This window comes from Palaemon carinicauda, chromosome 31 (genome assembly GCF_036898095.1).
Source record: "Palaemon carinicauda isolate YSFRI2023 chromosome 31, ASM3689809v2, whole genome shotgun sequence".
NCBI lineage: Eukaryota > Metazoa > Arthropoda > Malacostraca > Decapoda > Palaemonidae > Palaemon > Palaemon carinicauda.
In genome coordinates this window covers 566,995-581,973 of record NC_090755.1, presented here as the reverse complement: position 1 = coordinate 581,973, position 14,979 = coordinate 566,995, and the positions used below count along the sequence as shown (strand labels likewise).

Here is a 14,979-nt window from a genome sequence, read left to right as displayed (position 1 = left end):
CCGGTTCAGCATGGAGACAGCAGACACGGTCAGACTTGCGGTGAGACCACAAGACTTCATGTGCACACTGGATCTAAAGGACGCGTACTTCCAGATCCCAATCCATCCGTCTTCCAGGAAGTACCTGAGATTTTGCCTAGACAACAAGATCTACCAGTTCAAGGTGCTGTGTTTCGGTCTCTCCACAGCTCCTCAGGTGTTCACCAGAGTGTTCACCCTGATTTCATCTTGGGCGCACAGGAACGGCATTCGTCTCCTTCGTTACCTGGACGATTGGCTGATCCTAGCAGACTCGGAGTCGACCCTTCTTCGGCACCGAGACAGGCTTCTGGATCTTTGCCAGGATCTGGGGATCGTGGTAAACCTCGAGAAGTCCTCTCTGCAGCCGTCCCAACGACTGGTTTATCTAGGCATCCTAATAGACACCAATCTCCACAAAGCCTTTCCATCAGACGACCGGATAGCAAGACTGAGGAGGGTGGCGGAACCCTTCCTCAGGCGAAAAGAACTCCCCGCCCAATCGTGCTTGCGTCTCTTAGGCCACCTATCCTCCCTGGCCCGTCTAGTTCGAAACAGCCGCCTCAGGATGAGATCCCTTCAATGGCGGCTCAAGTCCCGGTGGAATCAAGGATCCGATTCCCCAGACATTCTGATCCCAATGGGGTCTCTGGAACGGACGGACTTGCGGTGGTGGCTGGTCGACGAGAACCTGCGGAAGGGAGTGAGTCTTCTCGTCCTCCCCCCGGAATTGACTCTGTTTTCGGACGCGTCAAAAGAAGGGTGGGGGGCGCACGTTCTGAACCAGAGGGCCTCAGGCCTTTGGTCAGAATCAGAAAAGTGCCTCCACATCAACCTGCTAGAATTGAAGGCCGTCTTTCTGGCTCTTCAGCAGTTCCAATGGTCCCTGGCGGGTCACTCCGTGGTGGCGATGAGCGACAACACCACGGTAGTGGCTTATATCAACAAGCAGGGAGGCACTTTTTCGCAACAGCTATCCCATCTTGCAGTAGAGACTCTGAGGTGGACCGAAACCCACTCGATAACACTATCAGCTCGCTTCATTCCTGGCAAGAGGAATGTGCTCGCCGACAGTCTGAGCAGGGCTTTGCAGATAGTGAGTACTGAGTGGTCTTTGGATCCTCAGATAGCCAACAAAGTCCTGACTTTGTGGGGTTCCCCGACTGTGGACTTGTTCGCGACAGCCTTGAACTTCAAGCTGCCCCTGTACTGCTCCCCAGTCCCGGACCTCAAGTCACTCTGGCAAGATGCTTTCCAGCAACGGTGGGACAACATCGACATGTACGCCTTCCCACCGTTCTGTCTGATGAGAAGGGTGCTCAACAGGACCAGACTATCGGTCAACTGTTCGATGACTCTGGTAGCTCCGCTATGGCATCACGCGGAATGGTTTCCGGACCTTCTGCAGCTCCTGACGGAACTCCCGAGGGAGCTTCCTCCACGACACGAGCTTCTCAGACAACCCCACTCCGGCGTCCCTCACAGGGCCGTAGCCTCGCTTCGGCTTCACGCCTGGAGACTATCCAGCGTCTCCTCGCGGAGAGAGGCTTTTTGCAACAGGTTGCGGAGAAAGTGTCTCGACACCTGCGAAGGTCCTCTGAGGGAGTCTACCAAGCAAATTGGAGAGTCTTTTGTGGTTGGTGTCGTGGAAGGGGTATCTCTCCACTCGATGCCACTATTCCAGCAATAGCGGACTTCCTCGTGTATCTGCGGGAAGAAATGCGCCTTTCTGTCCCGGCAGTGAAAGGCTATCGCTCAGCCTTAAGCTTGGCCTTCAGATTGAAGGGCGTGGATATTTCTTCATCGCTAGAACTCTCTTTACTCATACGTAGCTATGAGCTTACCTGCCCCCAGTCGGAAGTGAGACCCCCTCCTTGGAACGTGGTTCGAGTCCTCAGGTCTCTTAAGAGACCTCCCTTCGAGCCATTACGCCAGGCCTCCGATCGCCACCTGTCTTGGAAGACGGCTTTCCTACTCGCCTTGGCTTCGGCCAAGCGAGTTAGTGAACTTCATGGTCTCTCGTACGACATCGCCCATTCAAGGGGATGGGGGGAGGTAACGTTCAGGTTCGTCCCTGAGTTTGTTGCCAAGACTCAGAATCCTGGAGTGCCGGATCCTCGGTTCGACTCTTTCAGGATCGCGAGTCTCCGTTCTGTAACAAGCGACCCAGACCAGCTGCTACTATGTCCATTGAGGTGTCTGAGGCACTACTTGAAGAGAACGGCTGCAGTCCGTCCTCATGTGCGAGCTTTGTTTGTGAGCACAGGCAGGACTAAGAGGAGGGTCACCAGGAACACCATCTCAGCTTGGATTCGAAGGGTTATCCACCATGCCCTGAATCCTGACCCTCCTCCGTCATGTCGCCCTCGGGCCCACGATGTCAGGGGTATTGCTACATCCCTGGTCTTCAAGAGAAACTTCTCTGTGACGCAGGTACTTCAAGCTGGGGTCTGGAAGCGTCAAACGACCTTCACAGCCCACTACCTGCAAGACGTGACCCACAGGAGCCTCGATACGTTTTCTATCGGCCCTGTGGTGGCTGCACAACAGCTGGTCTAACCTCAGGCTACTTTTTGGACAAGTAGCAGTAGGTTGAGGGCGTTGTTACCCGGTCTTAGTCTGCGTGAATGAAAGAGTATGTCTGACCCTTACTTCTTTCTTCATTCTCCCCTCTCTTGGGGAAGCAGCATCCTGGTCCTCGCATAGCTGACCTCGACCTCTGCAGGTAACCCATGCTTCTTTGTGCTCCTAGTATTAAGCTTAATACTGTTGCGTCTCCCATACCCTGACGAGGTGGTATTGGGAACGTCCTATCCTAGAATTCCTATCTGAAGGTCTCAAGGTCAACTTCATAGGACGAGTCACACACTCCTCCTCACACTGCTTATGTAGGCCACTCGTTCCTAGCGATGCTAGGAACTTGTGAGGTACAGGGGCTCCCTCTCTCTAGTGCTGCTCACTGAGGGATCGAGCCCCCCGGGCAAGCCGAAGTTAGTAAGGCTGGGGACTTTCCACCCTTCCTAAGGGGTAAGTCACCCTCTGTAAATAACGTGGTTTGTATTTCGGTCACGGAACAAATGACAAATTCGAAGATAATTTGTATTTTTCCTAACCATACAAACCTTAGCTATTTACACATATGTGCCCGCCATCCCTGACCCCCAAGTCAAGTCCTACCTCTAAGTGAAGTGAAGCAAGTCACCGGTGTGTGGAGGGGGGAGGGGTAGCAAGCTACCCTTCCCCACCCCCGCTAACTAGCGCGGGGGTAATTAACCCTCGTTAAAACTATTGGCTCGTCATTTCAGCTGCGCTAAAAGGTAAACCCTCTGTAAATAGCTAAGGTTTGTATGGTTAGGAAAAATACAAATTATCTTCGAATTTGTCATTTTTATTTAGTCTTGTTCTTTTAAGTCAACTGTAAGCCTAGACTATCGTTTGTTCAACGTATACATAAAATACCGTAGTTGGTGAATTAATAGAATAGGTCTATAAACGGCATGAAGAAAGTGAGTTAGTGTATTTTTTCTAGTGTTTTGAATGTTTTTTATTATTTCTGGCGGAAATAACTGAAAAGCTTTTGGTTTGCACCAGGTCTCGTCATCAGTAACATTCAATACACCTTAAGATACAAAATGTATCGTCATATATTTTGCTATTTATATTATCTTGTCAACTAAAACCAGTCATCGTAATAAGAAAAAGTTAACAATCAAAACTCGGTATTAGTAATGAGAAAAATTTTACCAAATGGAACTCCACAACTTAAGTGGTTCAACAGAGCAATTGCCAATGTGAGAGAGAGAGATTTTATTGTTCTGTGACCTTCAAATATATCAATTATATGTTTTTTCAAGTTTCATAGTAACAAAATCCCATAATAGACAGACTTTCCCACTGTCACGCTGATCGTTGTTTGCCATCCCACCAATTGCCTAGATGATCTTTTGGTGACTGGCAAGTCTCTTTTCACCAGCAAACAGCTGCTCGTGATATCGCGGTCACAGCACAGCGTCAGCAAGTACCAGACCCTGGCCGTCACTAGCGTTTGCCCGAACAACACCACCCTTCTGAGCGATGCTGCTCGTGGGAAGAGAAACCTTCTCCTCCTCAAGCTCCAGAGCCCTAGCTGGAGAGACGAAAGTCTCCTCGTCGTTCGCCTTCGCCTCGTTCACTTCCTCGCAAACGCAGACCATTAAGTTCGCTGAGGAGAGTGGAAAAGAGTAGACTTAAGGAGTCCAAGATCCCGAAGATTCTTCCATCATGGCCAGTCATGTTTTCTGGGAAGGGGACAGCAGCACTACAGCCTTTCTCAAAGAATATCCTGACAGCAGGTAGGGTTCCCTTGCGGAGGTCCTCTTCGTCGTTCCCTTCTGGGAAACTTTTTGGCAGCACCGCTATCAGGCAAGAACCATGGTTCGGAGCCTTTGTTAGAGCTATTAGCATCTCTCCAGCTCTCTCTTCAAAGACTCCCAGGTACCCTCTGGAGGAATCTTCCTCTCCATCTTCAGACCCAAGGCGAAGATCCATGGTTCCATCTCAGCGTGAAACTTTGGTTTCTACTTCGCCCATGAAGCGGAAGAGACAAACCCCTGACGAAGTAGTCTCATCTAGGGTCAAGCTGACCCTTGTCAGGATGTCCAAGGAAGGTCGAGTGTTGTCATGCCCGCTTCACCTTGCCCTCTGGCTCCACGCGCATATGTTTGAGTGGAATCCTCGCGTTAGGAGGAGTCTATAGGTGACTCCTTCGGAGAGCGTAGGATAGTCTCCAGACCTGTGGAGAATACGATCCTCCCCTATGGCTGACTAGATGAAGGTCATCCCATTTAGACCCTCTGTCCTAGAGACTTTCTTCCCTCCGAGGAAGGAGTCCAAAGACTTGAAAACTCTGCCTAAATCCTCTTCAAGGATGATGAGACCCACAGAGAGAGTCAGGCAATCGACTTTCAACCATCATGATGACGACCACGAGCCACCCTAAGATGATGTCTCTTGGGTGAAAGAAATCGATCCAGCTGCCAATCCTTCTTCAGAAGCAAAGCAGAAGTAGTCAGAGCACACCTTGTGGCAGGTCTTTGCCTGCATGAGGTCCCTCAATGGGTTAGAAGTCCCGGCAATGGTTCCTCAAGAGGGTAAGGACAGGGTCTTGGACTGTGTCTTTGGTACTCAGAAGCCTACCAAGTCCAGCGCATCCCTGGCCTGGTCCCAGGAACTGAAGAGTACCGGCGGAAGGTTTCTGCCCCGCTCTCTGACTCCTCGAGCTCCCTTCGCTCAGGCTCGTCCTCAAAACTCCTCCCACCTCTGGGTATCCAGCAGAGGAGATACTACGAGGTCCCTGATGAGTCTCTCCTGGGCCATCCTCTACATCATTCCTTAGAGGAACTAACAAAGAGGATCTCTCTAGAGAGACCCTCCAGACTTCAAGTTTCTTTATCAGCGTTGGAGATCCTCAACTAGGAGGAAGTCACACTCAGATGACACATGAGTTTCTGCTGGCTGACCAACACCAACCACGTTGTGACGACTGTTTGACTGAATGCCCCACTTTTAGCACAGAAAGAAATTGATATTTGTTTGAGGCTTGAAGTGAGGATGGCAGGTTCATCCTTGCCAAGATTCTTGGATATGATGTGTCATACAATGCTAGTGGCATTTTTAGAATTATTTCAGAAGCAGGTCTTCTGAAAGTTATTTAACTTTTATAATGGCATATTTGTTTTTATAGTTTTAATTGAATATTCTTTTATTCTTTATTTATAATATACAATATTGGTGTCAATTACCTTCAATGTCAGGATGCCAGAAAACTTCAAATCAATCAATCAATTGAATGGTGGGTGGCAGACAAGAATCTGCTAAAGGGCGTCGACCTTCTCGTCCTTTCCCCTAACTTGATGCTCTTTTCAGATGCGTCAGAATAAGGGTGGGAGGCCCACATGCTGCACTACATGACCTAAGGACTATAGTCAGAGTCCAAAAAGTACCGGCACATTAATGTCTTAGAGATGAAGACTGCCTCCCTGACCATTCAACAGTTCCTGGCGGGCCACTCAGTGGTGGTGATGAGCGACAGCACCACAGTAAGCAGCTCTTGTAGGAGAAGGACATTCTAAAATCAAACCATTGTTCCCTAGTCTTGGGTAGTGCCATAGCCTCTGTATCATGGTCTTCCACTCTTTTGGGTTTGAGTTCTCTTGCTTGAGGGTACACTCAGGCACAATCTAATTTCTCTTACCTGTACTCTTGTTTTGTTCGTTTTTATAGTTTATATAGGAAATATCTATTTTAAAGTTGTTACTCTTCTTGAAATATTTCATTTTTCCTTGTTTCCTTTCCTCATTGGGCTATTTTCCCTGTTAAGGCCCTTGGGTTTATAGCATACTGCTTTCCAACTACGATTGTAGCTTAGCAAGTAATAAGAATAACAAGGTGGTACTTTTTCACAGCCTTATCCCATCTGGCAGTAGAGACCCTGAGATGGGCAGAAGACAACTCAGTGACACTATCAACCCGCTTCATTCCCGGCAAAAGGAATATGCTTGCAGACAGTCTGAGCAGAGCGACTCGGATAGTGGGCTCCGAGTGGTCTTTGAATCATTTTGTAGCCAACAAAGTCCTGACTTAGTGGGATTCCCCATCTGTGGACCTGTTTACAACGTCCTTGAATTTCAGGCTCCCGCGGTACTGGACCCCAAGGCACTCTGGCATGATGCATTTCAACAACGGTGGGACAACATTGATGTTTACGCCTTTCCCCCATTTTGTCTGATGAGAAGAGTACTCAACAAGACCAGAACTTCGATCAATCTCCCAATGACCCTCTTAACTTCACTGTGGTGTCACGAGAATGATTTCCGGACCTTCTGCAGCTCAACACGATCTACTCAGACAACCTCATGCCAACATTTTCCAGAAAGCCGTAGCTTCGCCATGACTTCTCGTCTGGAGACTATCCAGCACCTCCTCACTCAGAGAGGATTTTTGCAACAAGTTACAAAGCAAACGGCTGGATACCTGTAAAGATCGTCAGCTTCAGTCTACCAGGCAAAGGGGAATGTCTTCTGTGGTTGGTGTCTTGGAAGAGGTATCTCTCCCCTCGGTGTCACTCTCCCAGCAATAGCGGAGTTTCTTTTGCACCTGTGGGAGAAAATGCTCCTCTTGGTTTCGGCAGTAAAAGGTTACCGCTCAGCCTTGTCTCGCCTTTACACTGAAAAGAGTAGATATTTCCCCTTTGCTGGAACTTTCTCTCATCATACGAAGTTATGAACCTACCTGTCCCCAGTTGGAAGTGAGACCTCCTCCATGGAATGTGGTTCGAGTCCTTAGGTCCCTGAAGGGTCCTCCCTACGAACTATTACACTAGGGAACAGATTCCCATCTCACTTGGAAGACGGTATTCCTACTTGTCTTGGCTTTGGCCAAAAGAGTTAGTGAACTTCATGGTCTCTCATATGACATCACTCATTCAAGGGGATGGGGAGAGGTAAGCTTCAGCTTTGTCCCTGAGTTTGTTACAGACTCAAAATCCAGGGGTAGTGGATCCTAGATTTGATTCCTTCCAGATAATGAGTCTCCGTTCTGTAACTGATGGCCCAGATCATCAGTTACTGTGTCCAGTAAGGAGTTTGAGGTACTACCTCAAAAGAATGTCAGCAGCTCGTCCCCGTGTGCCTGCACTCTTTGTCAGCACAGGGAAGGTCAGGCTCCTCCTCCGACACGTTGACCCAGAACACATGACATCATGGGCATTGCTACGTCCCTAGTGCTCAAATGAAACTACTCTGTGGTGCATATTCTGCAAGCGGGTGTGTAGAAGCCTCAGATGACCTTCATCGCCCACTACCTGCTAGACGTAACCCACAGGAGTATGGAAACCTTTACATTGGTCCTGTAGTGGCTGCACAACAACTAGCTTAACACCTCAGGCTCCTTGATGGACAAGTAGCAGGGGGTTGAGGGCGTTGGTTACCTGTGATTACTCTGAATGAATGATTAAGAATGACTGGCTCCTTCTTTTCTTCATCCTCTCCTCTTTTGGGGAAATCAGCACCCAGGGTCCTCTGCAAAGCTGACATCAACTAACTGCAGGTAAACCATTGTTCCCTTGTGTAATTTGGTATTGTGTCAATACTGTTATGTCCCCATACCCTATTGGGGACATAACCTCTGAAGATCCCTATGACTCGTAAGAACTCTTACCTTGTCAGTCATTGCTAGTATCACGAACATACAACTTGAGTAGGCCGTGGACCATGCATAGCATGGTTTTAGCAAGGTGTAGGGTTTCCTCCTATTATATGCTAAACACATAAAGTGGAATCCCTGGGTTAAAGTCAAACAACCAGATTGGCAAGGACTTCCACCCTTCTAAATGGTAAGTCAACCCCCATGGATAGCATTCTTTTGTATGTAGTGATGGGAAAAATGTAAAATTTGGATGTATTTTCCTTGATGATATAAACCTATAGCTATTCATACAGTTTGGCCTGCCAGCACCAGTTCCCCTTGAAGGCCTAACTCCAAGCAAAGTGAGGCTCACAGCCCAGGTGTGCGAGTGAGAGGGGTAGCTACAAACAAACCCCCCCCCGTGGTTATCCCTCACTTGAAATCTAATTGCCCGCTTTCACCATCGCTGAAAGTAATACCCATATAAATCGGTACAGGTTTGTATCGTTAGGAAAAATACAAATTACTTCCAAATTTATCATGTTCATGCTTGTAGGGGAAAGAGTGGACGTTGCAACAGATCCACACTGTGTTCTCGAGTCTCTTATGTACACCTCATATGAGCCTTTGAGAAAATCATCAGACAGATCAGATTCTTAAGACAGTTTTCTTTTGAGTCTTAGCATTAGCGAAGTAAGTTTGGCAACCTCATGGTACTTTGTAAATTACCAGATATTTTGAAGGATGGAAAGGAGGTCTCTTTCAGTTTTGTGCTCAAGTAAAGTTCTTTTATCTCTTCATTGCAAGAATTGCCCTGTAGGAATTGACATGAGTTACTTCTCTGTCGTTTGAGGGCATTTTGCTATTATTTAAAGAGGATTTGGTGCTTCAGGCCTCAGCACCAGACACACTTGCCTATCACTGGTGGGGTAAAAAAAGAAGTCATCCAAGAAGACAATTTCTTTATGATTCTATAAGAACATCAAGCGAGTGTATCCCTCAACTGGTGAGAGGCTTAGAAGCTCAGCTTGGATGAGAGCTCATGAAGCCAGAGGCATTGGTTACACACCACTCTTAAGGAAAATCTGTTAGTGGCACAAGTGTTGAAGGTAAGAGCCTAGAAAGGCCAGGGAAGCTTCACCTTCCACACACTACTGGCGTATAACTGCAAGTCCTTTGACCAGACGTCTGATGCAGGTAAGCTTCATAACTAACAGGATCTGTATACTGTACAATTATCTCCCCTATCCTTCCAAACAAGATTGGAGGAGGGACGAATGTATGCTAACCCGTTGCTTGTCATAAGCCAACTGTAACTTCTGACACTATAGCTCGTCATAGAGATATAGGCTCCTCTATTGACTGGCTACCAGACAATGTCCAGGTAGATAGAAGCCTAACGTAATACCTAGGAAGTTGCTGGAGTCATCCCCTTAGGTCCCTCCTGTACAGGATCAGGAAGACTGACATTTCGAGGGATCTCTAAATAGATTTTGGTTGGTGGGATTTCTTCCCACCTATGGGTGTCTCCTATATAACAATTTAATGGAATGGCTGCTCCAGCTTACACTGAAGTCATACTCCTAATTAAAGGACTCGGGGTTGTATTGCAAGGAAAAGTACAAATTAGTTTAAAAGATTCAAGATTTTATTTTACTTTCTCAGTAATTCCTTTTCTATCTTTTCAGATCCTATATGCCTACTTGTGATGCCTCGAAGGATTATTAGAAATCGAATACCAAAACTTTCAGAAGAAGCAACTGTCACTGTAGAGGATAGCGTACCAGATAAAAATGAGCCACAGTCAGCTGAAGGCAGCACGACAGCTGAAACATCTCTCAGTGAACCTATTGCAGCACCATCAGAACCTCTTTCTCAGCTGAGCACTGCAAGGAAGAGAGGCAGGGGATATAATGCAGATGCCCCACCAGCCAAGGAGGAGAATTTCATGGACTATGAAACGGGGAATCCTAAGGAGGTTATTACGAAACCGATGAGTAAAGCTCCAGTTATTCCATTATCTAGAGCTTCACGGCGTACTGTGTCACCTAAAAAAGTAGATATAGAGGTCACATCTCAGGAGGATGAAAAGAGCAAGGAAAATCCTGCAGTTGAAGTCAAAGAAAATGTAACTGAAGTTATAGAAGCAATAAAAGGCAAAAGAAAAAGAGGTCGTCCTAGAACAAAATTTGTAAGTGAAATACTTGAGAAGAATGAGGATATTGACACTACAAGTAAGTTGGTGGATGCAGATGCAGAGAAAGCTCAAGCAGAGACTCTAGTCAGTGAGTCCTGTAAGAAATTAGAAGAGATAGATCCATTGAGAGACATAAAAGAAAGTGAGGATTCCACTATGAAATGCACAAAGAGATCCCTGAATCTGAAAAGAAATTTGTTGAATAGTCCAAACCCTATAAAAAAGGAGCCCGATTTTGAAGCCAAAGATGTCACTGACTTGAAGATGGAAGAGGATGTAGAGCTGAATAAAGAATTGATCAGTAGCACCCTTGATATAAAAAAAGAAAATGGAAAGGAAACTTATATTGTCCCAAAAGTGGAGTTACCTGAGAAAGTAAGTGTTGCAGAAGTCAAATTTCCTCTGACTGTTGATGGAGAAGAAAAAATGGATTGTGATTTTCAAGAGAAGAAAGAGTTATGTATTACAGGTATAAAACCTGAAGATACTCTAGGGGCTGATAATGCCGTGAAAAAGGAAGTGAACGAAGAAGCACCTTTACAAAGCCAAAAGAATTTGAGTGATACTCCTGCAAAGACTACAAGGGGTAGGAGAATACTTAGGAGAGCTGCGGATAAAGGAAAATCTGATACACCAGAAAGTAAAAATTCTGTGGGTGTGGCTAATGAAATACAGTCTCACAGCACAAAAATAGCAAAGCATTCTCCTTCAGGAGCAGGAAAAGAAATCACAGAAGTTGAAGGTAAAGAAATTATACACTCTCCAGAGAGTGAAGTTTCTATTAAAATAGAGCCAATATTACAAGAAAGAGAGAACATTGAATGTGATAAAAAGGTAAGAGCCATAAAAGTGTCTGCTGTCAAAGAACCCATTGAAATTTCCATTTGCAGCCGTTTTGAAAAAGGGGGCCGAGATGATATGATGGAATCCCCTCCCACAAACCAGGTGAAGGATATTGTTGGTGTAACACAGGATTGCAAGGAAGAGGTTCCTCTGAAAAGGGTAGCAGTAGAATCAAGTATAATGGATACTGTAAAGGAAGTCCCAGTACAAACTGTAGAGGTCCAAGGTTGTGACATTTCAGAGAAAAGGGAGATAAAAGACTTGACGGAATCACCTGCCACAGAAAATGTTAAGAATGTAATTGGTTCAAGACTGGAAGATAAGGAAAAAATTCCTAATGATGCAAACAAAGAAACAGAAGATATATTTAAGGCATCTGATGAAATTAATTTTGATGAATTCATTGAAATCGATAGTTATGATAACCTTGATGAAACAGAAAATGCTGATGAAGAAGACGATTGTTGTATTATTGATAATGAAGAGTTGAATTACGAGGCTGCAGATGAAAATATTGATGATGATGGTGTCAGTAGTCTGGATCCCAATGAGATGCTCATTATTGAAGATGATGCAGAATACAAAAATATTTTTGAGGAAGAGATAAAAGATTCAGAAGCTAGAGCTCTAAATAAACAAAGAAATGGTACGGACCAAGAAAAAAGATGCAAGCTACAAGGTGAAAAGACTGATGAAGGTAAAAATCAAACGTCAAGGAATAGAAGAAAGAGCCCAGCATCAAGTAGTCAGAAAAGACTAGAGTCTAAAGAGAAGAGTATAATCAACCAAGAGAACAAAAGTGGAAATGAAGAGGTATGAGATGTATTAATTTTATGAATAGAACTTACCTGGCAGTTATATATATATAGCTGAGTCTCCGACTGCGGCAGAATTTAATCGAAAATCGCGGAAACCGCCTTGTGGTGGTTGTGTGGTTAGATGGTTAACAACCCTTACAGGGTGGTACTTGGAATCATTCCCATTTTCTGTTCCTCAGATTATCTCTGCCGGCCGGATCGACAACATCGTTGGTCCGCCTTTCAGAGTTTTTTCGGATCGCTTTCCCTTCATCGCCTTTTTGGACTTCGTTTTTGGTGAAGTACACTGTGTTGGGATTTGGCAGTCGTGTTGTTTTTGTTTTTTGTCTTTTTTCCTTTATTATCATGAGTGAGAAAATTCATTATCGTGTTTGTGCGAATGATATTTGCAAGGTGAGGTTGCCGAAACTTTCGGTTGACCCTCACACTATCTGTATGGGTTGCAGGGGGTTTGAATGTGCTTTAGATAATAAGTGCAAGGAATGCGAGGTTTTAAGTGATGATGATTGGTTAGCTATGCAGCGCTATGTGCGCAAACTTGAGATTGATAGAGGTCTGCTAGTGAGCCTAGCTTAGATTTATCTATTGACCCTTTGCTTGTAACCCCTTTGGAAGGTATTCCTTCCCCAAATGTAGTGACTCCTGCCCCTTCTACAGGACCTGTGCCTACGGATGACCCTGGGTATGCTAAATTAGCTGCTGAATTGGAGGCCATTAAAGCACAGTTGGAGGCCTTTAAAGGTAAGGGTGTAGGTGAAATTAGTGCTTGTGAAAGTGCAGTGGAGGTGGCGACTGATCGAATCTGTCATACCCCTAGGTCTAGACCTCTACCAAGCTCCCAGGACCAAGGGAGAAGGTACGTCGAAAGCCGAAAGGGGGTGAGAGGTGCTTATCCTCGGTCAGTCGTCGCCTCAGACAGTCCTGTTGCGATCTCCCAGGCTGCTCTTGACCGCCGTAGGAAAGGCGTGTCGGATACGTTTGTGTCTTCGCCTGATCGCTCTCCCAGACGTAATTGGCGTTAAGAATCAAGACCAATGAAGAGAGGGTGGAACCGGGACGTGCAGTCTCGCTCTTCCTGTTAAAAGGGCGAAACAGAGAGTCCTTAGCCCAGTTAATCCTGGTAGACTCCCTGCTTCTTCTGCCTGCGCTCCCAGTCAAGCCGTACGACAACTGCCGTCTTCGGCACCACGAGAGCCAGCGGAGGTTGCTAAAGCTTTCATGGTTGTTATGCAGGAACAACTTTCATCGTTAGTTAAAGCTTTCAGCCACCCTTCTTAGTCCGTCAGACGTAAGGACGTCTCTTTGCCTGTTAGGAGATCTTCTTCTAAGAGAGATTTTAGTATCTCTTCCAAGAAACCTCAGCGCACTTCGTCGGCCGTACGACAACGCACACCCTCTTCATCGGCACGCTGCCAGGAATTTCCTTCCCCCCTCTCCGGGCGCCAGGACGATACTGCCTCTCGTTCTCGGCGCCGTGACGATTCCGTTTCCCTTTCGAAACGCCAGGATGTTACTGCCTCGTTTCTTAGGAAACAGGATGAATGCAGTCTGCATTTTCAAGGCGACGGCAGCCTGCATCTTTAGGACGCTTCCGTTTCTCGTCATCGTGACGATACTGCCTCTCGTCATCGTGACGATACCGCTTCTCGTCATCGTGACGATACCGCTTCTCGCCGACTGGATGTTAGCGCCAGGATTCAAACAGCTCTCGCTGCCAGACTGCTGGCAGCCCAACTCTTCGGGATGTTATCCTTGAGCAGGACCTCGAAGATATTTCGGAAGAGGAAGAAAAACCTGCCGACTCTTCTAGCGATTACAAGGTTCTTTCTCGCTCTCTTTTGGAACTTTATGGGGAGGAATTTCAACCTTCGGCCCCTCGTTCTCCTCAGTCTCAATTTTCCAGGAAGAAAGCTACTAAGTCTTCAGCCTTCATCAAAATGAAACTTTCAATTTCGGCCAGGAAAGCTCTCGCTAAAGTGGATGATTGGATGAAGGAACGGAGACAAGCTGTCAAGACCACCTTTTCTTTTCCACCGTCTCGGCTCGCTTCCAAGGCCGGTATGTAGTATGAGACGGGAACCTTTGGGGTTAGGAGTGCCTTCATCCTCCCAAGGTGACTTCTCGGCTCTTGTGGACTCAGCAAGAAGGCATGCTTTAAACTCTGCCAAGGTGATGTGGTCCATGTCGGAGCTTGATCACCTCGTCAAGGGAATTTTCAGGGTTTTCGAGGTTTTCAGCTTCCTGGACTGGTCTCTCGGGACTCTGGCCAGGAAGTCTGAACTCCTGGAGGACACGAAGGACCTGACGAGTATCATGTCCTGCATGGACAAAGCTCTAAGGGATGGAGCTATTGAATTGGCTTCCCTTTTCTCAGCAGGGGTCTTAAAGAAGAGGGCCCTTTTGTGCTCCTTCACCTCTAGATCTGTGACTGTTGCCCAGAAGTCGGAGCTACTTTACGCCCCTTTTTCACGTCATCTTTTTCCTGAAGCTCTGGTCAGAGATATCTCCCTTTCTCTGGCTCAGAAGGCTACTCAGGACCTTTTGTCTCGGTCGGCTAGAAAGACCTTACCTGTTGCTCCTGCTCCTTTGAAGAAGGAGGAGAAGAAGTTTCAACAGCCCTTTCGGGGCAGGCTCTCCTCGAGAGCGGATTTTAGGGGGAGAAGACAAGAGTCAGGGCCAAGGACCAGCAGGGGTGCGTTTAGGCCCCGGTCCAAAAAATGAGATGGAAGTCCTCCAGACACCAGTAGGGGCAAGACTGTCTCGTTTTTGGCAGTCTTGGAAAAGGAGAGGGGCGGACACCTGGTCCCTCTCAGTCGTCAAGGAAGGTTACAAGATCCCCTTTTTAAAGAAACCACCTCTCTCAGACTCTCCCCTGGCCTTAGTGGCTCAGTACACCGACGCGGGGAAACGAGAGGCTCTTCTGGAGCTAGTCGACCAGAT

At 46.7% G+C, this 14,979-nt stretch overlaps 1 protein-coding gene across 1 annotated transcript in view; it reads left to right on the top strand.

The window, feature by feature from the left end:
- LOC137624225 (uncharacterized) overlaps positions 1 to 14,979 on the top strand; it is a 185,376-nt gene that overhangs the window by 27,837 nt on the left and 142,560 nt on the right. The window contains exon 2 of the mRNA XM_068354726.1: positions 9,870 to 12,034. Within this exon, the coding sequence (XP_068210827.1) occupies positions 9,890 to 12,034 (2,145 nt within the window). The 5' untranslated portion in view covers positions 9,870 to 9,889. The remainder of the gene's footprint in view (positions 1 to 9,869; positions 12,035 to 14,979) is intronic.